The sequence below is a fragment of the Ananas comosus genome, linkage group 7 (assembly GCF_001540865.1).
Source record: "Ananas comosus cultivar F153 linkage group 7, ASM154086v1, whole genome shotgun sequence".
NCBI lineage: Eukaryota > Viridiplantae > Streptophyta > Magnoliopsida > Poales > Bromeliaceae > Ananas > Ananas comosus.
The window spans coordinates 6,210,614-6,234,192 of NC_033627.1; the positions used below are offsets into that span (position 1 = coordinate 6,210,614).

General features: G+C 39.9%; 1 protein-coding gene and 1 long non-coding RNA gene across 8 annotated transcripts in view; one reads left to right on the forward strand and one right to left on the reverse strand.

The window, feature by feature from the left end:
- LOC109712862 (insulin-degrading enzyme-like 1, peroxisomal) overlaps positions 2,945-23,579 on the reverse strand; it is a 107,471-nt gene continuing 86,836 nt past the window's right edge. For 5 of the 7 annotated variants that reach the window (XM_020236651.1, XM_020236650.1, XM_020236649.1 and 2 more), the window contains 5 exons: positions 4,925-5,049; positions 4,774-4,825; positions 4,616-4,702; positions 3,991-4,113; positions 2,945-3,359 (listed from right to left, as the gene is read on the reverse strand). In XM_020236651.1, coding sequence (XP_020092240.1) covers positions 3,105-3,359; positions 3,991-4,113; positions 4,616-4,702; positions 4,774-4,825; positions 4,925-5,049 — 642 coding nt within the window. In that variant the 3' untranslated portion in view covers positions 2,945-3,104. The other 2 variants (XR_002216988.1, XM_020236654.1) reach the window with 2 other exon arrangements.
- LOC109712866 lies at positions 19,535-21,389 on the forward strand. The gene is made up of 2 exons (XR_002216989.1): positions 19,535-19,767; positions 21,181-21,389. It is a non-coding gene; the product is annotated as an uncharacterized LOC109712866 (long non-coding RNA).

Consider the following 23,579-nt stretch of genomic DNA (forward strand, 5'->3'; position numbering starts at 1 on the left):
GCGGGTGGGAGATGGCGGGGGGTTCTCACAGTGAGAGGAAGAGAGAGTGCGACGGTGGCGACGACCACACAGAGTGAGAGAGAGAAGGTGGCGTCGGGGCGGGCCAGAAAGGGAGAGAGAGCGAGAGAAAGAGAGATCGAGCGAGAGAGGAATGAGGGAGCTCGGGCGGGGAGGATATACCAAAGGAACACGGTGAATGGTTCACCGTGTTTGGACACGATGAACCATTTACCGTGTTCAAACACGGTGAACCATTCACCGTGTAATAAACACGGCGAATGGTTATACACGGTGAATGGTTCACCGTGTTTGGACACGATGAACCATTTACCGTGTTCAAACACGGTGAACCATTCACCGTGTAATAAACACGGTGAATGGTTCACCGTGTCTCATGCATTATCCCTCTGGCTTACTTGCTGCAAGGCTAAGCGCTTACTTGTTACTTGCTGCAAGGCTAAGGGCTTAAACACGGTGGGATAACACATTGGACATGGTGAACTGTTCACCGTGTTTAGACACGGTGAACCATTCACCGTGTTTGAACACGGTGAATGGTTCACCGCGTTCAACTTAATACCCTAGGCTCAGCCCTGCCCGCATGGCGCTGACGTAGCGCCTGCGTGGCAGGCGCAGGGCCATTTTTGCAAATTAAATTTGTGCAGGGCTGTTTTTAAAATAAAATTTTGTCAGGGGGCTATTTGCAAAAAAAGCCCGTTTAATTCGTTTCTTCAAAAATTCGCGAATAATTCACAAATTAACTAACATAGGTTTCAAGCACGACTCCTATCTTGAAGGCTTCGTACCGAATAGCCTTTACTGAGCTAAAGAAACTAAAAGATCAGCTCGAGGATCTTTTGGATAAGGGATTCATAGGCCAGTCTCCCTAAGGTGCACCTATCCTTTTCGTTAGGAAGAATGATGGTAGTCTGTGACTATGCATTGACTACCAGGAGCTAAATAATGTCATAATTAAGAACAAGTACCTACTTTGACTAACGATATTTTTGATCAACTGTAGGGATCGGCGGTCTACTCGAAGATCAATATGCAATCAAGTTATCACCAACTAGAAATCAAGGCAGACGATGTGATGAAGACGGCGCTAAGGACCGAGTTCATGGTGATACCGTTCAGGTTTACTAATGCCCCAATAGCATTCATAGACATGATGAACTAAGTCTTCAAACTGTACCTAGATCAGTTTGTTGGAGTGTTCATTGGCGACATACTGATCTACTAGTTATGGAGTGATGTGGAGTATGAGGATCATATTTGGCAAGTTCTTCAAGTCCTTTGGGAGAGTAAGCTCTACGCGAAACTCAAGAAATATGAGTTTTGGCTCCACAAGGTTCATTCTTGGGACATGTTGTGACTCAGTCGAGTATTACTATAGACCTGAAAAAGATGGAGTCGTTAGTGGATTGGCACTGACCAACTAGCATGATCAAGATCAGGAGCTTCCTTAGTTTGGCAAGCTATTACCAATTATTTGTTGAAGGCTTTTTTAAAATTGCCACCCCATTGAACAAGCAGACAAGGAAAGGAGAGTAGTTCTCCTAAGTGCCAAAGGAGTTTCAAGGAGCTCAAGGACAGATGAGCCCCCATCCTAGCATTGTCGAGCCCTGATGGACTTCGTAGTCTATTACGATGCCTCATGGATATGTTTGGGGTATGTGCTTATGCAGCAGGAACAGTTTATTGCCGACATGTCATGCCGGCTGAAGAACTATGAGAGGAACTACCCAACACACAACCTTGAGCTTTGGCAGTAGTTTTCACCCTTAAGTTGTGAAGGCACTCTTTATACAAGACATACTGCGTGTAAGTTTATGGAAAACCTAAAATCTATCTAGAAACTATCATTTATCTAGAGGGGGTGAATAGGTATAGCAACCAAAAACACAAATCTTAATGCAACAAAATATAAATGCGAAAATTAAAAAACACAATGAGATTTACGTAGAAAAACTCTAACTTGGAGAAAAATCCATGGGACCAACACACGAAAAACAATCCACTAAGAATAATAGATTATAAGGCGATTACCGACTCCGCGGACTTATCCTCTCTTTTATCTCCTACGGATCTCGCGCATGTCGGACTTAACAATTGTCTTCTCGTAAAATTTTATTCTAAAAATAGACCGGTTAAATTTTTATTTATAAATATAGTCCTATAAAAGCGGTGAATGATTCACCGCTTTTAAAAGTGGTGAATCATTCACCGCTTTTTCTTTTTCTTACTTCTTTCTATATTTTTACGATGGTAAAAGCGATAAATGTTTCATCACTTTTATTTTTTTTCTACTCCTAATGAGGAGTTATGAATGCGGTGAATCATTCACCACATTTACAGACCTATTTTTATAATAATTTTTTTTTAAAAAAAATATTTTTACAATTATAAAAATCGATAGGATTATTCATAAAAAAAATTCTTATCCACGGCCCACGTTCGAATCCACGGACGCCACTCGAGTCCACAAGCACCAACAATTCGAATCCACAAACCGTCACGATCACGCCGAATCCGCAATGCCACTCAACAATAGCAAAGCATTTTAAAAGTATCGTTGAAGAACCAGAGAGAGATCTCTAAACAAATTGTAGATCAACTCAACATAAACATGTTGGAATTATGCAATCTCGACTTGACCTAAGAGGCTATTTGGTGGAGAAAGGTTTAGAATGAAAAACCTAGTCTAGGGTTGCAACAATTTTACACCATTTGGAATAAAATGGATTGACCTAAACCAGGCTGGTTCGGCAGGCTCTGGTTAAATCGGCCAGCTCAAAGTGTTCCAGTTAAATCTGCAGGTTTACTTCGGTTTTCCCAGGACAATAGATAAAACAGCTATAGGCAGCGGTCCGGTTCCATTCTCCAAACACACAAACTTTATAAGCAGGGTTCCCGTCCAGAGGTTTTCTATAAGATGCAGAGCTCGGAAAAATTTTAAAAATATATATTCTGATGTTTCATTTTCACTGTCTTTGTGCATCCAAAAAATTGAAGACACTCTCAAGAATTCTTTATAAATCAATGAAAGTTCATCAGCTGATCACAACACTAAGAGGGCGGGAATTATTGTAAGTGAAAGGCGGTCAGAGTTTCATCTGGCCAAGACCCCCCTTAAATGAACCATACAGAGGCCTCGACCTTCGAAAGCTGAATATATCATTTATTTGATATGTTTGAGCAGCAGCCCCATCCTGATCAGCAACCTTTTTGTACTCCGCCAAATGGAGACCGCCGTATACTTGCACACTGAGTGTCTTTCTCTCAGGTGCATCAATTTTGATATAATTATTGAAGAAGAATATCAATTCTTCCTTTCTGAGCTCCTTCAATGCAGCAACCTATAGACATATTTAGCACTTTTTAATCTCAAGACAGATGAAACAACAATCCTCCTAAAAGAGGTAAGAATCATAAAATAAAGGGTAAATTACACTTTTGGTCCTCAAACTATGAGGCGCCCGACACTTTAATCTTCGAACTTTAATTCATTGTAATTTCTGGCTCGAACTATGAGGCACTTGATACTTTAGTTCTCAGACTTCAATTAGTTGCAATTTCTAGTTCAAAATATGAACTATGTGACATTTTAGCCCTCGAATTTTCAAAATTATAGCAATACTCTACTTGATGATGCAACAATAATTAAAAAGCTTATTACTTCGATACTAGTAATTCATCAATATTTGTTCAAAACAATTGAATTGAGAGACTAGATTGCAACAATTTAGAAAGTATGAGGACAAAATTATCACATGCATTAAGTTCGAGCTTGAACTTGCAACTAAGTAAAAGTTTAAGAACTACAGTGTCACACACATAGTAGTTCCAGCCTGAATTGCAACGAATTAAAATTCGAAGACTAAAGTGTCACGCACCTCATAGTTTGAAGACCACAAGTGTAATTTACCCAAAAATAAAAAATAAAAAATAAACAAAACATTCCTCAAATGGTATGACGAGAAAATTTACCTCAGATTCCTTCCTGTCAAACTTCAGAGTTCCGTTAGAAATTTCTTGCCAGAAGAATGCAGATTCCTCCCTTAAGTTCTTGTATTTCTCCAGTTTCATATCAACCAGTGCATTTACATTACTCTGAAAGTCATTACCTTTGCAATTAGAAATAAGCAAAATTTTCAAGCAATATAAATTCTAGACAACAGTACATTATATAAACGAAGAAACTGGCAGAGTATTTAAAGCAATAAATCCCAGGTGATCAAAAATTAATGCAATATGACAGTTAAAAAAAAACTTAATTCTTTAAATTTGAAAAATATGATGGAAAAGGAGGAACAAGGATGTACAAGGACAAGAATGTGGAAGCTCATGGAAAGTGCAAAGCAATCTGGGAGACATGTTCCAAGATTTTATAGTTTCACTGATCATGTTATGTATGAACTGGATTTTTAGGATATAAGATAATATTATTATTGCACAGAAATATGTCAAACTTCTGTATGGAAAGAAGCACAATGTATGCTAATGAGTAAGAACCTTTCCCCTTATACTACATGCCAACAAATGCAGATGTCAATGACATCCAATGCAACAATCAGAGCTCACTCAGCAATGAAAAGGTAAAGAAAAGTCAAACCTTAAAGTCCTCATCGGTCATTTCGTAAAGTTTAGCTTCAAACATCTTAAAAAAAGCATTGACTCTAGAATCAAGATTTGCTGGATCCTGTGAGTTAAAACAAATTTAGCATCTGAAAGAAAGGACGAGACAAACAAAAAGGGCTACTCCTAAGGTACCTTCACTGTAGATTGGATAATGATCTGCAATCCCCTGACTCCATAATCATTCCTACACACATATGCCAGTGTTAAGTTAAAAACTATTTTATTTATCATATGAAGTTGATTATCCACAAAAAAAAAAAGGAAGAAAAAAGCATCCATATACCTATTTGCAAGAATAGTAATGTATCCAAGTTGCTCCACAGATCGAAGCTGGTGAAAAGCTGGTTGCTTGGCAATAAGAGCGAATAGCTGAAGTTTGACATTTAACTTGATATCATCTTGATGAACCTAGGCATGCAAAATCACAAAATGAGCTCCCAGTGCATTAATTGTAAGATAAACTTCTATGGCATGACAAGTGAAATCCCTAAAGAAAATAGTTTTAAGATACTAGATTCTAAACAAATAGTTGTAAGATACTAGATTCTACCAATTATTTTGTTCAGACCAAGGATTTAAGTGCCGTGGCACAGGGTCGTACCGGAAACTTGCCGGCACGGTACGGCACAGTGCATGCCGAGTCGTGCCGATGCGTGCCGGTCAAAAAAATTCTTATGTGCCGACACATAATAGCATGAAATATTTATTTTCTTTAGCAACAAAATATTTTAACTATTTATTATGTCTTTTTATCACATCTTTTTAACTTTATTGAGGAAATTACATACTAATTTAACGAATAAAGGGTTTTGAGATGTGCCATCAGCACGGGGTCTGTATCGTGCTGGTATTTTGTTGGCACGGTGGACGATGGGCACTTAAAACCTTGGTTCAGACTTCAGCAGAAAAACTAGATTATACCAATTATTCAGTTCAACATATTGATCATCCATAATATATGAATATTTAGCCCATCAATTTCAGCAATAAAAAAAATGCAGCTGACTCAGTACAAATGTTGATTCCAGTGGAAGAAGATCACCTATATACAAAATTCAAGAACACCTCTATACAAATTTAAGCGAAAGAAAAGCACCTTTATAGAAATTCAATAGGCCTCATGGTTTCTCGTATTGACATGATAGTTACTACTAAAATGCTACACGGTATGGATGGAGGTCTGCATGGAACATGCCCTATAACAAATTGACATTTGGAAATCTCAGCCATAACTAAAATTTGGGATAAGATTGCTAATCCTTAGTCTGACACTGCACTTGTTTTACAATCCGGACCGAGTAAAACCATCAGTTTGAGGCTATCAATAACTCAAAAAATACTTTGTACAAGTTGGCTAATCTGTTCCACCAGGATGATTTAACAACAGTTTTGAGTGAACCAGAAAGTCTCTACTTCCTAATTTGCATGATACATAAAAAATTACACAAAAAAATTGCCACAACTTGAAGTAATCAATCAGTTGGCCTAATTTACTTATTTCTTCATCTCATGAAACCAAAACCCAATTGACTTCAACTCAACTTGACCACTACTGCCCCAATCTTCTCTCAAGGCGGCTGCTTGACCATCCTCTTCCTCTTCGACGCCGCTAAGTCCATTACTGCTACCGCTCGTCTTCCATCAGTACCGCTTGACGTCTACGGCTGCTGTCCTAATCGTTTTTCAGGGCCGCTGGTCATCTCCTCTTCTTCCACCGTTGCTGCTTTAATCTTCTCCAACCACTCCTGCTGCGCACCTCCTTGTCTACCAAGCTGCTGCTGCTTTCATTTTCTTCAGGTCACCGATGTCCTCCAATTATTCAAGCAATGCTGCACTCTTTCGCTGGAAATATGCTTGTCATCAACAGTATATAAGATGATCTGATTGCGAAGTCATGCAATTCTCTTGAACTAAAATTTCCTACTGAAGCTTAATTTGTTGTAAAGCTGGTTGCATCCCTGGAACATAATATTTACAAAGATAACTTGGGAATGACTGGGAGCAAGTTCAATCTCGTCTAGTGGATCAAAGATGAGTGCTGCGGTGACAAAAAATCCATCTCTTGAAATAAGTCTGATTGAACTTGATAGACAAAATTATCTTGCTTGATCTTGGTCTTGTCTGTTGTTTTATTAAAAGCCCAAGGGCTCCATGATTATTATAACAGGAAAAAGCAAGAGACCGAATAAAGATACTGTTAAACCAATGGACATCAGAAATTCTCTTGTGATGTCATGGCTCTTGAATTCAATGCAACCAGCGATTTCTCATGGATATTTTTTCTTCATTCTACCTACAAAATTTGGAGTGCCACAGGTCAAACATATTCCAAGGTTGGGAATGACACCTTAGTGTATGAGATTAGAAAGAAGGTGCATGAAACTAAACAGGGTGATACGACAGTAGCACAGCACTTTGCAGAACTCAGTAATCTCTGGCAAGAGTTGGATTACTATCAGGATTTTCATGGTGATTGTCTATTGATGCTGCAAAATTTCACCAGTTGCTAAAAAAAATAAGGTCTATGACTTTCTTGTCGGCTTACAAGTTGACTATGATCCAGTCAGGGTTCAAATTCTTGGAAAAGACCTGTTCCAGTCATTGAGGCAGGCATAGGCATGTGTGCAATGTGAGGAAAGGAGGAAGAATGTATGTTGCATCAAATGGCTCCTGAAAAATCAGCCTTAGTAATAAGCTCTACCGTGAAAAGTGTCAAAGAAACTCAAGCCAGAAAAAGTGATCCATGGATAGCTGATAAGGATTTACTTAAAGAGTGACCATTGTGGAAGGAAAAGACACACTGGTGAAACTTGATGAAAGTTACACAGGTGCCCTATTGGAGAATAAGGAGGGAGGAATGGAGATGGATTTGGAAAGGGGTCTGAAAGGTCGCAAGCATATCAAGCAGAGGCTGTTGAAACCTTCTCACAGCACGAGAACCACCTAGAGGGAGGGTTATCTCAAGATGATCTCCAGATCTTCATAGGCAATGTCAAAACTTTAACTCTTCCTACTGTATTTCCTACAATATATCTGTTTCTTCTACTTCCAATTTTGCTCTCTCAGGTATATCTAGTATTGCTCTATCAGGCAGAGGCCATTGAAACCTCCTCACAAAACAAGACCAATTAGAGGGAGGAGACTTATCTCAAGACGATCTCCAGACTCTTCATAGGCTGATGTCAAAACGTAACTCTTCCTACATCTGTTTCTTCTACTTCTAATTTTGCTCTCTCAGGTATATCTAGTGATGCTCTTAGTTCCACGAGTAACTATTATTCATGGATTATTGATTCTGGCATATCTGACCATATGACTGGCTCTATTTGTCTTCCTCATGCTGAGATAAAGTTTGTGTAGCTGATGGTCTATAAACTCTGTGGAAAAGGTTTCATTGTTTGCACTTCTAATCTAACACTATGTAATGTCTTAAATGTTCCTAGCATAATTTTTTGTCTATTAGTGCTATAACTGAAGACCTTGAGGGCATGTTTGGATCACCTATTTTAGAGTATGGAATCGGAATGGAATTCATTGATTCCGATAGTTGATGTTTGTTTTATAGGAATCGGATTCCGATTTCCATTCCACTCCGGAATGGGAATGGTCAAATCCATTTATGATCCAATCCGGCTTTGAATCCCGGATTTGCTTATTCCAAAGTAAACTATTCAAAATCTTCTTTCATCAACACCTACCTCCTCTCCCTTCATCACTTTCCTCTCTCTTAATCAAAACCCTCTCTAAAAAATTTTAAATTTTCATTCCGATTTCCATTCCAATAATGAACCAAACATTTTTGGATGATTCGTCATTCCATTTTCCATTCCAAAGCAATCCAATTCCATTTTCCATTCCTATTCCAATCATGAACCAAACATGCCCTAAATGTAAAAGTCACCTTTTTCCCCTCTTACTTTGTGAACTAGAGTTGAGGAGAACGATCGGCTATGGTAGAGTGCATAATGGATTCTTATCTCTTAGAGGAAGAAGTAGCTCAGCATAATTCTGTTGTACAAACAAATTGGGAGTTAGCTCAAAAGGAGATATATTTGTGACATCTTAGCCTAGAACATCCAGCATTTAAAATAATAGAAAAAACATTTCCTAACTTGTTTCAATGGTGTAATCCTGAACTCTTGCGTGTAATGCTTGTGAATTTGCAGAGGATACATGTGTTAGTTTTCCAATGAATGATAATAAAAGTGATGTTCCTTTTCACATTGTGCACTCTGATGTGTGGATTTCTATTAGGATATCTTCGACGGTTGGATATAAATGGTTTGTTTCTTTCATTGATCGCCATAGCCAAGCAACTTGGGTGTATTTGATGCACACTAAAAATGAAGTATTCTCTTGTTTTAAATGATTTCACAAAATGAATGAAAAACAATATCAGACCAAGATCAAAATTCCAAGATCTGACAGTGAAAAGGAGTACACTGAGATGTGCTTTAGAAATATTTAAATGATCATGGAATATTACATCAAACTAGTTGTGTAAATACTCCAGCACAAAATGGCGTAGCCGAGAGGAATAACTGACACCTTTTAGAAGTGGTAAGGTCTTTGTTGTTTATCATGAATGTGCCAAAAAATTACTGGGTGATGCGGTTTTATCTGCAGCATATTTAATTTGAATTCCCCTTCAGGTTATCGATTTTAAAACTCCACTCGAGAAATTAACCTATTCAACAAATTACACCATACCACCAAGAGTGTTTGGTTGTACTTGTTTTGTGCATGATCACCGACAGACTAATGAGAAGCTTGATCCTCAAAAAGGGTATAAATGGCATCATCCTCCATCAAGGAAGCTGCATTACCATCGATGTGACTTTCAAAAAGCATGAACCTTACTATCAACCATCACCTCGTCAGGGGATGAATCTACACGAGGATGAAGAGATATACGTTGATGTTAAGAACCGGCTTAACTTGTACCTACGTGGGTCTCTGGACTAGAAGATGATGAGAGGCGAAAAAGAAAGCAGATGTAGAATATGAGGGCGAGAGTGAGCTAAAGATAACATTGGTGAGGAGGAGAAAGAAAAAGACGGAGTGGATGATGGAGAACGGCAAGTCTACATCGAAAGAAAAGGCATAAAGCAATCGTGAACTCTTCACTTGGTCAAGAGTCGTCCCCAAATCTATTTCCAGTTACTCTTCCTCAGCCTCCAAATCAATATATGCACCTTCCCAGCTTGATCCTCCTTATTCTACACAATGATCTTGATATTCTTATTGCTCTTAGAAAGGGTGTTAGAAATTGTAACAAGTATTTAATTGTATATGATTCTTTTTTTTCTTCATATAGTACTTCTGCATCATCTTTCTCTTCTATATCTATTCCACAGAATTGGGAAGAGGCACTTTCAGATTCAAAATGGAAGGCAGCAATGGTTGAGGAAATGAAAGTCTTATATAAAAATGAGATGTGAGAATTGGTCTCACCGCCAGCTGGGAAAAGACATGTTGGGTGTAAATGGGTTTTTACAATAAAATATAAGGTCGATAGGTCTTTTGATAGGTATAAAGCTAGAATGGTTGCAAAAGGGTTTAGTCAAACATACTGTGTTGATTATCAAGAGACAATCGCTCCAGTTGCAAAGTTGAACTCAATCCGTACTCTATTGTCATGTGCTGCAAATACGAGTTGGGATTCGCAACAATTGGATGTTAAGAATGCAATTTTACATGGAGATGCAAAAGAAGAAGTATAAATGGAAATTTCTCTAGGCCTCTCTTCTCAAAAGATAGTTGGGAAGGTGTACAAACTCAAGAAAGCTCAGTATGACTCAAAGCAATCAAGAAGAGTTCAATTTGATCAGTTTAGCAAAGAGATGTGGATGTTTGGGTTACAAACAAAGTAATTCTAACAACACTATTTTGTTAAAAAAGAACTGGTGACAATTACTGTGCTAATTGTTTATGTCAATGACATAGTAGTAATAGGAAGTGATGCACCAGAAGTTGCCAAGCTAAACAAGCATCTTGCAAAGAATTTTGAGATAAAAGACTTGAATGATTGCTTATTTCCCGAGAACTGAGTTGGCCAAAACTGGAACGGGTATCTTTATATGTCAGAGAAAATATGTTTCAGATTTGCCTAAGTAGCGATGTTAGGATGTCAGCCTGCAACTTCACCAACGAAGGCCAATCATAAGCTTAGAAATGGAGTTGTGGAAGGTGTCGATCAGAAGATGTATCAAAGATTAGTTGGCAAACTAATCTACCTCTCTCATACTAAACCGGACATAGACTATGCAGTGAGAGTGGTGAGTCAGTATATGCATTACCCTAGAAAGCCACATTTAGAGGTACTCATCGTATTGACGTACTTAAAATCAGCCCCAGGAAAGGGACTTCTTTTCTCAAACAACAGTCATATGAAAATTTGAAGCTTTTACAAATGCTGATTGGGCTGGATCACCTGATGATAAGAAAATCTACCGCAGGATATTGCACCTTTGTAAAGGCAACCTTGTTACATGGTGAAGCAAGAAGCAAAATGATGTGGATAGATAGAGTGCTGAAGCTGAACATAGGGCCATGGCGCATGGCATGTGATATACTGGACCTTAGCAAATAGATTTATGACTGCAGTATAATTTTATTTCGTCAGTATTTTCTACAATGTTTGACTGAGTTGGGGACATTTTGGCATAAGATAGACGCAAAAATAGACTAAAAAACTTAAGATTTAATTTGTAGATGTTACGATATATTTTATCTATATTAGGATATTACGATATATTAGGATATTGTGTATTATTGCCTTATATAGAGTAGTATCATTGCCTTCTATAGAGTAGGATTATTCAGTATGAATCCTAGTTTTACTCTTACTATAGTAGTCATTGTTACTATAGTGAGACAATCTCTTGTACTATATATATTCATTAATACAATTCAAGAGAGTATGCACTTTAGCCATTCTTTCATGGTATGAGAGCGGGAACTCTAATGTAGGGATATCGATCCATAGCCACCATCCACCATAAATCTCACCTTTTTCTATAGGTGTCTTTTCTTTTGTTTTTCTTTCTTCCCAGTACTGCTACAGTACTATTGCTACAGTATTGCTACAGCACCAACGCTACAGTACTGACGTTACAGTACCAGCGCTACAGCACCTCTGCTACAGTATTTCTGCTACAGTATTTTCAGCCTTTCTGTGATTCCTCTTTGCTCCTCTCGTGCCGCTCGGACTGTCCTACTGTTGGTTGCTCGTATCGCTCGGTTCTTTTCTTGGTGCGGTCGATCTTATTTGGTGATAAGTGGTTCCTCTCATGTGGTAGAATTCAGGTTCTTTTTTTTATTCACATCCGCTACATTCCGATTTATCTTTCTTTCTTATCTAGTGGTGGATCCTTATCTTAAAGTAGTAAACATGTCTTCTTCTACCTCAAATTTGCCAATTGTTAATATCAAAACTCTCATACCACTAGAACTCACCGATTCCACATATCTTGTGTGAAAACAAGTCTTTCTTAATGTTCTAGAAAGTTTTGGTGTTACAAAACATGTGGACGGAACTAGTGTTGTGCCTTCTCAGACTATCGATACTGCTGATAAGAAGGAGGTTATAAATCCTGAATATGTGAGTTGGAAAAAGAACGATACTACTATACTTTCATGGATTAATGCCACTTTATCTCTTAGCATATTACATATGGTTGTTTCTAGCTCACCTAAAACTGCATATGATACTTGGAGAATTATTGAGGCATATTTTCTTGATAAGACTGCTTCCACGGCTTTTTCTCTCAAATCTGAATTGCGGAGCATCAAGAAAGGCTCAATGAGCATGAGTGATTACATGCAAAAGATCAAGACTATTGGTAATGCTCTTCAGGCGATTGGTAAAATCGAGTCAGACCATAATTTGGTCATGACTGTTCTTCTAGGGCTACCAGAGGAATATCGAGGTTTTGTTAGTGCTCTAAACACACACAGAAATAAGCCAACTTTTGAACAACTTCGTCCACTCTTGATGCAAGAAGAAACAGAAGTTCAGCGTCGCACTAGTGTGACTACGCCCTCTGCTATTCCCACTATTGACGGTGAAGCTCTTTATGCCAATCGTGGACGTGGTAATCGTGGAGGCCGTGGAGGTAGATATCATGGAGGCCGACGACAACGTGGTAGACACTATTCTGGTCGTGGATCTCCTGGAATCTACCCACAGTCTCAACCCAATTATCCTCAACAATCTTACACTCCAAATCAACAACCATCCATTCCGAAGTCCGACATACAATGTCAGATATGTGGAAAGTTCAATCATTCTGCTCTTCAGTGCAGACAACGCTTCAATCATTCTTTCGCTGCTGATGAAGTTCCTCAGACCTTTGCTGCTTTGAACCTTCACGAACCCGGTGAGGAAGTCTGGTATCCGGATACCGGAGCATCAAATCATATAATCGCAAACTCTGGTATTCTCTCATCCTCTAAACCTTATAGTGGGCATGAAAAAATTCTTATTGGTAATGGAAATTTACTTGATATTACTCAGACAGGTGAAACTCAATTGAATACATCTTCTAACTCTTTTGCTCTAAAAAATGTTCTTGTTGTTCCTACTATTAAGAGAAATTTACTTTCAGTGCGTAAATTCTGTCAAGATAATAATTCTCTTTTTGAATTTGACTCTACTGGTTTCTCTGTGAAGGACAAGGAAACAGGGAAGGAGCTTCTTCGATGTCCTAGCTCGGGAACATCACTTTATCCAATTTCTTCTAGACTTGCAAGTGTAGGGAATAAGCAACAACTAGCTCTTATTGCATCTAGATTTAGTGGAGATGTCTGGCATAGACGGTTAGGTCATCCTAGTCTTCCTGTTCTTTCTACATTTATTAAAAATAATAAAATTGTTTCTGATTCTGCACTGAAATTATCTGTCTGCAATGCTTGTAATATGGGAAAACATGTTAAACTCTCATTTCATGATTCAGAATCTCAATCTGCTTTTCCTTTTCATATTGTTCATTCTGATGTTTGGCAATCACCTGTGCCCTCGGTTTCTGGATACAAATATTATGTTATTTTTATCGACGATTATTCTAGATTTTCCTGGCTTTATCTTTTAAAATTTAAACATGAAGTTTTTGACAAATTTTTCGAGTTCAAGAAGATGGTTGAAAATATATTTCATAGCTCAATAAAAATTTTTCAATCTGACAATGGTACGGAATTTGTAAATGACAAGTTTTCTAGTTTTTGCTCACAAAATGGAATTATTCACCGATTTTCTTGTCCTTACACTCCTCAACAAAATGGCCTTGCTGAGAGAAAACATAGGCATTTATCTAACATTGTTAGAAGTCTACTATTCCAAGCTGGCTTGCCTCCTCGTTTTTGGGCTGAGGCCATTCAAACTGCTGTTTTTCTTGTAAATCGACTTCCGTCTCTTACTGTTTTAAATGGGCGGTCACCATATGACATTCTCCATGGTTGTGCTTCTCCTGACTTGCAACTTATCAGAGTCTTTGGATGTTTGTGTTATCCCGATGTTCAGGACATTGCAGATCACAAGCTCTCTCCCCGATCACTTCCTTGTATTTTCTTGGGTCTTTCTGACAAACATAAGGGCTTTCGCTGCCTCTATCCAAGCACTGGTAAAGTTTTTATTTCTCGCCATGTTACTTTTGTTGAAACTGTTTTTCCTTACTCTTGTCTGTCCAAATTTTCTTCCTCATCTTCCCCCACTACCTCAAATTTTCAAATGTTTCAACATTTTCTTTCTAATCCTCCCTTATTGGGCGAAAGTCCTTCTTCTCTTGATGCCATCTCTGGTTTTTCCTTCACACGCCTTTCTCCGGATGTTAGTTCAAATGCATCTGTTTCACCATCTGAGACTGTATCGACTTTTCCTTCCACCTTGAATCATGATGCCAGACAGGTTGGTGATGAACATGCTGCCACTGTTGCTGGTCCACCTGAACTCCGAGTCTATACCAGACGACACACCCTCCGACCTTCTGCTGCTACAGCTTCACCTTCTCCTGTTGAGTTGATGCCTTCCACATCGGACAAGCCACCTTTACCTCAGCCTGCTGAGCCTTCCTTACCAATCTGGACACACTCTATGCTTACTCGATCTATGGCTAAGAATTTTGCTGGGTCTACCTCCTTCCTAGCTTCTACACATACTACTCTTCCTACTGAGCCTCCCACTTTTCATGAAGCTTTTCAGAATGCAGGTTGGCGTGCTGCCATGGCTGAAGAATTTGATGCATTACTCACTAATGATACTTGGGAGCTTGTTCCTGCTCCTCCTTCTGTCAATCTTATTGGCTGTAAATGGGTCTACAAAGTCAAACAGAAGGCGGATGGCTCTCTTGAGCGTCTCAAAGCTCGACTAGTGGCTCAGGGTTACAAACAACAAGGCATTGATTTTGATGAGACTTTTTCTCCGGTTGTCAAGTCGATCACTATTCGTACTGTTCTTTCAGTCGCTCTGTCCTCTGGATGGTCTCTCCGACAACTTGATGTGAAGAATGCCTTTCTTCATGACACTCTCTCTGAGGAGGTTTATATGAAACAACCACCTGGCTTTGTGCATCCTTCGCTTCCTAGTCATGTTTGCCGCCTACGTAAAGCAATATATGGTCTCAAACAAGCTCCTCGGGCTTTGTTTCAGCGCTTCACTTCTTTTCTTTCTGAGATTGGTTTTGTTGGCAGCACTGCTGATCCCTTAATGTTTGTTTGTCATTCTTCCTCTGGCGCTCTTGTTCTTCTCTTGTATGTTGATGATATTATTGTCACCGGCAGTTCCTCATCTCTTCTCGATGCTCTTATCGTTACTTTACAACGCGAATTTGCCATGAAGGATCTCGGACCGCTGCATTATTTTTTGGGTATTGAGGTTCATCGCTCTCCATCTGGTCTTCATCTATCTCAACAAAAATATGCGCATCACTTGCTTCAGCGACATGGTTTTCTTGACAGTAAGCCCGTTTCTACTCCTCTTTCGCCAACATCTCGTCTCTCTTCCCATGAAGGGCATCTTCTTGAGGATCCATACACTTATCGTCAGATCGTTGGTGCTCTCCAGTATCTCACTTTCACCAGACCGGACATTTCATATGCCGTCAACTCTGTTGCCCAGTATCTTCATGCACCTCGTGAACCACACATGCAAGCGGTCAAACGTATTCTGCGTTATATTCGAGGGACGCTGACTTATGGCCTTCCTATCTCTCGCTGCGACAATCCTTCTCTTGTGGCCTTCGCTGATGCTGATTGGGTTGGTTGTCCAGATACACGTCGCTCTACTTCTGGATATTGCATTTTTTTTGGGCCAAATCTTATCTCCTGGTCCGCTAAGAAACAACCCACCATTTCTCGTTCTAGTTCTGAAGCAGAGTATCGTGCTGTAGCCTACACACTTGCTGAAACAGTCTGGATTCGTCGTCTTCTTCGTGACCTTCGTGTTTTCTTATGGCGCTCTATCAGTATTTATTGCGATAATCTCAGCACCACCTACCTTGCGGCCAATCCTGTTCTCCATGCTCGCACGAAGCACATTGAACTTGATCATCAATTTTTGCGGGAAAAAGTTCAGTCTGGTGATTTGGCCTTAATTCATATCCCTTCTGACAAGCAACTTGCCGACATTTTCACCAAGCCCCTGTCATCCTCTCGGTTTTCGATATTGCGGCTCAATCTTCGCATCCGACCACCGGATGCTTAGCTTGCGGGGGATGTTACGATATATTTTATCTATATTAGAATATTACGATATATTAGGATATTGTGTATTATTGCCTTATATAGAGTAGTATCATTGCCTTCTATAGAGTAGGATTATATAGTATGAATCCTAGTTATACTCTTACTATAGTAGTCATTGTTACTATAGTGAGACAATCTCTTGTACTATATATATTCATTAATACAATTCAAGAGGGTATGCACTTTAGCCCTTCTTTCAGTAGAGGACTAATGTTAAAATGTGTGAAGTTGAGGGGCTTTTTGGCAATTGTGCATATTAGTGGATTCCACCTAAGCACTTTCATGCTTATCCTTCCTTTCTATGTTGGCTTTAGAGAGAGAAACAAATTGAGTCGGTTACGAGGAAAAAAAGAAAAAAAAAAGCTAGCAAGCTTGGTTTCTTCATAATGATCGATCTACACGCGCGTGTGATTTTTCGATGTTTCGACGTAGGGGTTAGTATCATAATATTATAATTTCTCGTTTAGATTTTTTGAGGGATTTTTGTAGAAATTGAGAGTTACAAACTGATTTTTTTTTTTTTTATATATACATTTTAGGACCTGATTTCGTGTGATTTTCACGAGAGTTTTTGAGCCACTCTGGGGTATCGTGGCTGCCGTTCATGCTAGGAGAGCAGTAGCTTATCATCTCACTATCCCAACTACCATTCTGTTCTTAGGATTTGTGATATAGGTGGGTTCCGTGTTGTCAAAAATGACAAACTAATTTCTATGTCCATATTAATATTATTTAGCCTGTGAGATGAGCTGTTGACATAGTTGAGATAATAGTAATATTTTGATACCTATCAGTAGAATAAATTGAGTCATATATATATAATATTTTTCTAAAGATCAATAAACAGTTATAGATAGTGTGAGACTATATCTGTATTTTGGACACTATATTAGTATTATCATGATCTGTTTGATCATCGCATTTGACCACAGGCTGCATGCTATGTTGAGTTTGATAGTGATACAATACTCGGTTGAGGTAGCACCCTGCAAGTGCCACTCCGGAGGTTGGGCCATGAGATATTATTATGGCATGAGCCAGACAGCAGCCTGCGTGGTAGCGAACCACTATAAGTGGGTGCTGACACGAGGCAGCGCTGGCTAGACTTGACTGTTGAGTCGGTCACTATGATTGGGTATTATTGCAATATTTTATTCAGTAACTAATTGATGCATGATATATATGAATTACAGATTTTAGTTATATTGTAGAGGCATGATAGTAGTAGTTACTTTCAGCAATTATTTATATTAGTACTTATTTACACTGCTCAGTCATTTACTATTTTTGCCTCTTATGGACTTAGTGGTGTAGACCGTCAGCGTTGACGATAGTACCCATTGGAAACTATTGATTATAGTTCTCATACCCTCTTTACTAATATTTTATTTTAGAGCCTTCAATTCAGCGACTAATAGAAATAAGGGAATTGCGGATAGTTAGCATCTCCTACCCTTTTTGTGTGTGTAGTTGGACCACCTATCAGTGTATATAGTAGCCTACACAGTGCTTTGAGGTTTGGGATGGTCAGAGATGTTGTACCATTTTGAAAACTGGTGTGGTGATGATTGTATATTTTTACAGTGTTGCTATAGTATATAATTTTTATTATTCTCTGATACCTATTGTTAGATTTTAGTTAATTTTGTTGGATAGGTTTTGCTAACACTTCGTATGTATAAGATGCATCCTTCTGCATGCGGCGGGTCTGTTGACATAACAAGGGCTTGCGCTGTATTCCAAGACGTGACAAATTAAGTTGGTATCAGAGCCTAGTATATTTGGCATAGGAAACTTTAGGCTGGACAGACCCCCGGATATAGGGCGAGAGAGACGTGATTACTTGCGAAAGTCAAAAGATTGAATTCTACAACCTCTTTAGAGAGAATTGAAGAGTGATTAAAAAGGAGATGTGTCTTTTCCTTTTGGATGATTATATTGATTGCAGACAACATAATATCACGAAGGAAAAGGGATGTTCATCTAGACTTTCGTTTGATTGGGTGTGGTTTGATTTCAGGTGATCAAGATTGAGCAACGATCACAGTCACCTACAGGATCTGCCCCAGTACTACTAGAAGAGCAGGGTCAGAGTGGTTCTAGTGAGATACGTGAGCTCCGAGAGCAAATGGCTTGGATGACAGGAATGATGGTGAGATTATGTGAGTTGTTAGCACAGCAGGTTAGTACTTCACAGTAGAGGTCAGTTGTAAGGTACCGGACTTCTAAAATTATGAAGCTACGGTGTAAATTTGGTTGGAGAGCCATTTGAAGGGTTTTGGTGAAGTTCGGTGAAGTTTGGAAGCATCCGGGCGATTCGGTGCGCGTAGNGGTTTTAGGTGGGAACATCTCTCTCTCTCCTCTCGAAATCTCTCTCTCTCTCTCCAGAAGAGAATCCAACGTTACACTCCCTCTTACTCTCCTTTACTCGGGGGTTGGGAGAGATATGTGAAACGTGTAAACGTGTTTCCAGGGAGTTGTTATATTCAACACGTGTCGGGTTTGACCCGGTAAAAGCCCACGACCCTAGCCAGAGACCTGAACTCCCTGGCCAGGGGCTTCCAGGGTTTTTTTGTCGTAAAAGTCTGAATCGCTTTAAAAGTCGAAAAAGTGGCAAAAACGAGGCAAAAGCGAGCAAAAACGAGCAAACTGGAGGCTAAGAAAAGTTTAGCTTGGCTCTGAGAGGTTTGTACAAAAGCTCGTACAAAAGTAGTAGAAAAGTAGGGGCGATTACGGCCTAAATCGAGTACCAGGCTGTATCGGAAGGCCCAAGGCAAAAGCGCGGATGCGCGTGGCTAGGAGGATTTGGTGGAGAAGAAGAAAAAGAGAAGCATCATCATCTTCATCTTCTTCTTCTTAGCTATTGGAGCTTGGTTGAGGTAAGCTTCAAAACCCCTTTAATGGCATCTCTCTAGAGCTTGGATTTTAATCCCTATAAATGGATTTAGTGGAGTTCTAGCATGCTAAATAGATTATTGGAGCTTGAATTTGGAGCCCTAATGGTGGATTTTTATCTAATTGCAAACCTAGGGTTAAAAATGGGATTTTTGTAAGTAGTTGGGTTTGATCTATTTTGAGTGGTCAGAAACCTAATTGTTATGTCTCCGAACGCGTAGGAAGCGACGGTTCGTCGATTCGTCGAGCGGGTGCGACGTTCCGGCTGAATCAAGTGTTCGCGAGTTCGTATTGACCTGGGGAGTCGAGGCGGCTTCCATAAATCGTGGGATTGGATCCCGAGCATCGTAACAGAAAACCGAAGACCTATAATTCTCGGATCGCGAAGCGGAGGTCATTCGGTGGTCGCGCGTGAATAGGGTCGAGCCGAGCGGCGTGCGCCGCGGGAGGCCGATTGCGAGTGACGACGAGCAATCGGAACGCTGTAAAAAGGTGGGGGGTGTCTATCCGAAAAAATCGGGCTTCCTTCTATGTCCGAGTAAAATAGTTGATCATATTTCATATATATGGTTCTTATGCATTATAGGATATATGTATAGTTACATTTCTATTTTCTTGCATGCATGTCTAGTTGTGTAGTATTATAGACTTGACACTTAAATCTAGAATGCATGATGATTAAGGTTGAGACATGAGATCCTATGATGATAAGAGAATAAAGAACTTGGACTTGATAACGAAACTAGTGACATGTGAACTAGTGTAATGGAGATTGTATGCATGTAGCATTATGAATGGATTGCATGCTAGTTGATAATGGCATATTAGCTTTATGATGCATGTTGGCTTTATAGAACATATATGCTAGATGAAATGAATGTTAACCTATTGTTAATTATGGAGATTAGGTGGCATCTAAACCTAGTGTCGTGAACCTAGGATAGATAGTGGCATTAATATAATGTTGTTAAACATAGGTTGACATTAAACCTAGTGTTGTGGAACCTAGAGTTGATTAGACCTAGGTGAGTGGCATCGAGATTTAGTGTTGTTGAGACACTTGACATGGACCTAGGGATAAGTGGATTATCAAGTGATGGTTAACCTAGTTGACAGGGTATCCTCAGTTGGCGAGGATTGGATCTTACTCACATAGTCTGTTTTGGGCTTGTGGCGGTCGCTCCCCACAAGCAGTGCACTCCGGAGTTGTCACACGAGCGGGGTAGCTCATGAGCGGGGTAGCTCATCGGGTGGGATACGAGCGGGGTAGCTCCTCACCCATTGGACTGGGAAGTGAGTCGGGCGAAGGGCGGGGTAGCCCTTCACCTGTGAGATTTGAGCGGGGTAGCTCCTTACCTATGAGCGGGGTAGCTCCTTACCTACGAGCGGGGTAGCTCTTGACCTATGAGTTTGAGTCATGAGTTGGGCGAGGAGCGGGGTAGCTCTTCACCTATAGGACTTGAGATCTGAGTCGGGTAAGAGCGGGGTAGCTCTTTACCTATAGTGTTAGAGTTGTGGGACGGGTGAAACAAGGGCGGGGTAGTCCTTCACCTATGTGATTTGAGACAAGGGCGGGGTAGCCTAGTGGATTGGGTAATGACATGAATTGCATAAACAGATTTGCATTCATACCACGATTAAACATAGTATATGTTAGAGGTTTACATAACCATGTTGTATTGGCATTCATTACATTGTTAAAGCATACTAGCATGATAAATGATATTGCATGCATTCCTTGCATTTGATGGCATAGTAGATATAGTAGCAGTTTATTTCTATATATCTCTCTATCTATCTATTTGTGCCAGCTTAGACCTAGTGGGAAGATCGGCGGAGTCGGCGGCCGAACCCACTGGGAACTATATTTATATAGTTCTCACCCCGTGTGGTTTTGGGGTACAGGTACACACGTGAGCGGACCGGCAGGTGATCGCGGTAAGGGCGTAGCGCCCTAGCTAGCTAGTAGAGCTTTCCTATTGTACTAGAGCACCCTCGTGTGCATGGTTATAGATGACATGATGTATTTTGGATAGCTAGCATTATGTATATGTGATATGATTATGTATTCATTTTGGAAGCTTAAATGTAATCAAGTTGTATTAAAGGTTGAATGGATGTAAATGTTGAATGTCAAATGTGATGTAATAGATAGTTATATCTCTCTTTTATTCACTTGTTTATACTTGTGATGCTTGCTCTTGTAATGTTCGGCACTGGTTGTGCCCTCGCTATTGTTTTGATCATGTATGTATTCAAGTTGATTTCCTGGGAACTTGTTGTACATGATCCTGTTGTTTAGCCTTGGGCGGACAGGGGAGGTGCTGTCCGTTCGGCGTCTGTTCGACGCGTCCGGATCGGACCAAATTGGTAGCGGTCTCGGGGCGTGACATCAGTATAGGATGCTCCACTATTGGGTGTTCCAGTAGATGTTTCTAGAGTAGTTGTACCCCCAGCAGAGACTATTACTGAGAGATTAAGACTGACTGGGGAGATATTAGAGGCAAAGCAAGAAAGGGCACGTGCGAGGTTAACTGAGTTTAGGAGATTTGATCCCCCCAGGTTCAATGGCTTGAGTGTAGAGCCATCACTTGGATTTTGTACACCAAGATCACAAGATGGACATGATGTGATTTGGGTGATGTCGATTGACAAAATCTGCTCACTTTATACCAGTCCAAGCGACTTGGTCTAGAAAGAAGCTTGCTTAGATATATCTCGATGAGATCGTAAAACTGCATGGAATTCCTACCTCTACACTTTTGGATAGCTTTATATACGGCTTTGGGGACTCGGTTACAGTTCAGTACTGCTTTTCACCCGCAGACTAATGGACAGTCCGAGAGGACAATTAGAGGATATGTTGGGAGCATGTGTCCTCGAGTATGGTGATGGCTAGTATCAACATTTGGCAATGGCGGATTTTGCATATAATAATAGTTATCAAGCAAGTATAAGAATAGCTCCATTTGAGGCATTATATGGAAGAAAATGTCGATCACCATTATATTAGAGTGAAGTGGGTGAGAGAAAAACTCTGGGTCCAGATATTTTAGTGGAAACAGAAGAAAATGTTAGAATTGCTCAACAACATTTGCAGACTGCCCAGAGTCGACAGAAAAGCTATGCTCACATACATCGTCGAGACTGAGTTTCAAATTGGAGAACATGTATTTCTCAAAGTCTCACAATCTAAAGGGATAAAAAGGTTTGAAATACGTGGAAAACCTAGTCCACGATTCATTAGACCTTTTAATATATTAGAGCGAGTTGGACCTGTTGCATATTAGTTAACTTTGCCCCCAAGTTTAGCAGGTGTACATAATGTGTTTTATGTCTCAGGCTCTCAGCCTTGATGAAGTATATCTTCGATCCATCACATATAATAGATTATGTTCCACTAGAGGTGACTGAGGACATGAGCTGTGTTGAGCGATCGGTTCAAATCCTTACACGTAAGTCGGAAGGTAAAAGAATTGCGCAACTGAGCTATTGCTTATGTAAAGGTACTACGGAGTCACCAAGAAGAGGGAGAGGCGACATGGGAGCCTGAGGATGCGATGCGAGAATCTTATCCCTATTTATTTGGGCAACATACTTGTAACACCCCACACTTTTAACTTTTTGTTTTGACTCCAATTTACTTTAAGTTTGGACCTTTTCGTAATTTCGGATCTTCGAGGGACTCGGTAGCTTTTTGTTGCTTAATTAGTCCCTAACTAATTAGACCCCTTTTTTGATACGAGCCCCCCCCCCCAGACCCGATCCACCTCTCTCTTTCGCTCGATCCCCCTCTCATCTCTACGCCCGTACGACTTCCGCCGATCCCCTTTGTGCACGCGCGACGCCATCCGTTCCCTATCGTCGCCGCCGTCATCCGTAGCCGCCTCCACCGCGTTGCTCATTGGCCATTATTTCCTTTTGGTTCGTTATCGACGGAATCTTGCCGTCGTCTCCACCGTTTTCAAGAAGGTTTTTCTCTTTCCCTCATTTTACCTTTGTATCGGATCTTGTGAGCACCCAACCTCTCTCTATTCGTCGTTATATTTTATTATTTTGAATACTCGTTTCTTGATTATTGAAAATTAAAATCATTAAAATCTGATTTCATAATTCCTAATCCCGTCATTTGAGCCAGCATTTTATATATTGTATCCTCTGTATGATCTTGTTGCTTAATACTTCACATACTACACATTTATTGGAATGTCGCTATGTTTCGCAAAATGCTAAGAGAAAGCATGTGTTGTTTGTTTTGAAATCTTTATCCCATTCGATTGTAAATCGTAAAATTCGTTTATATA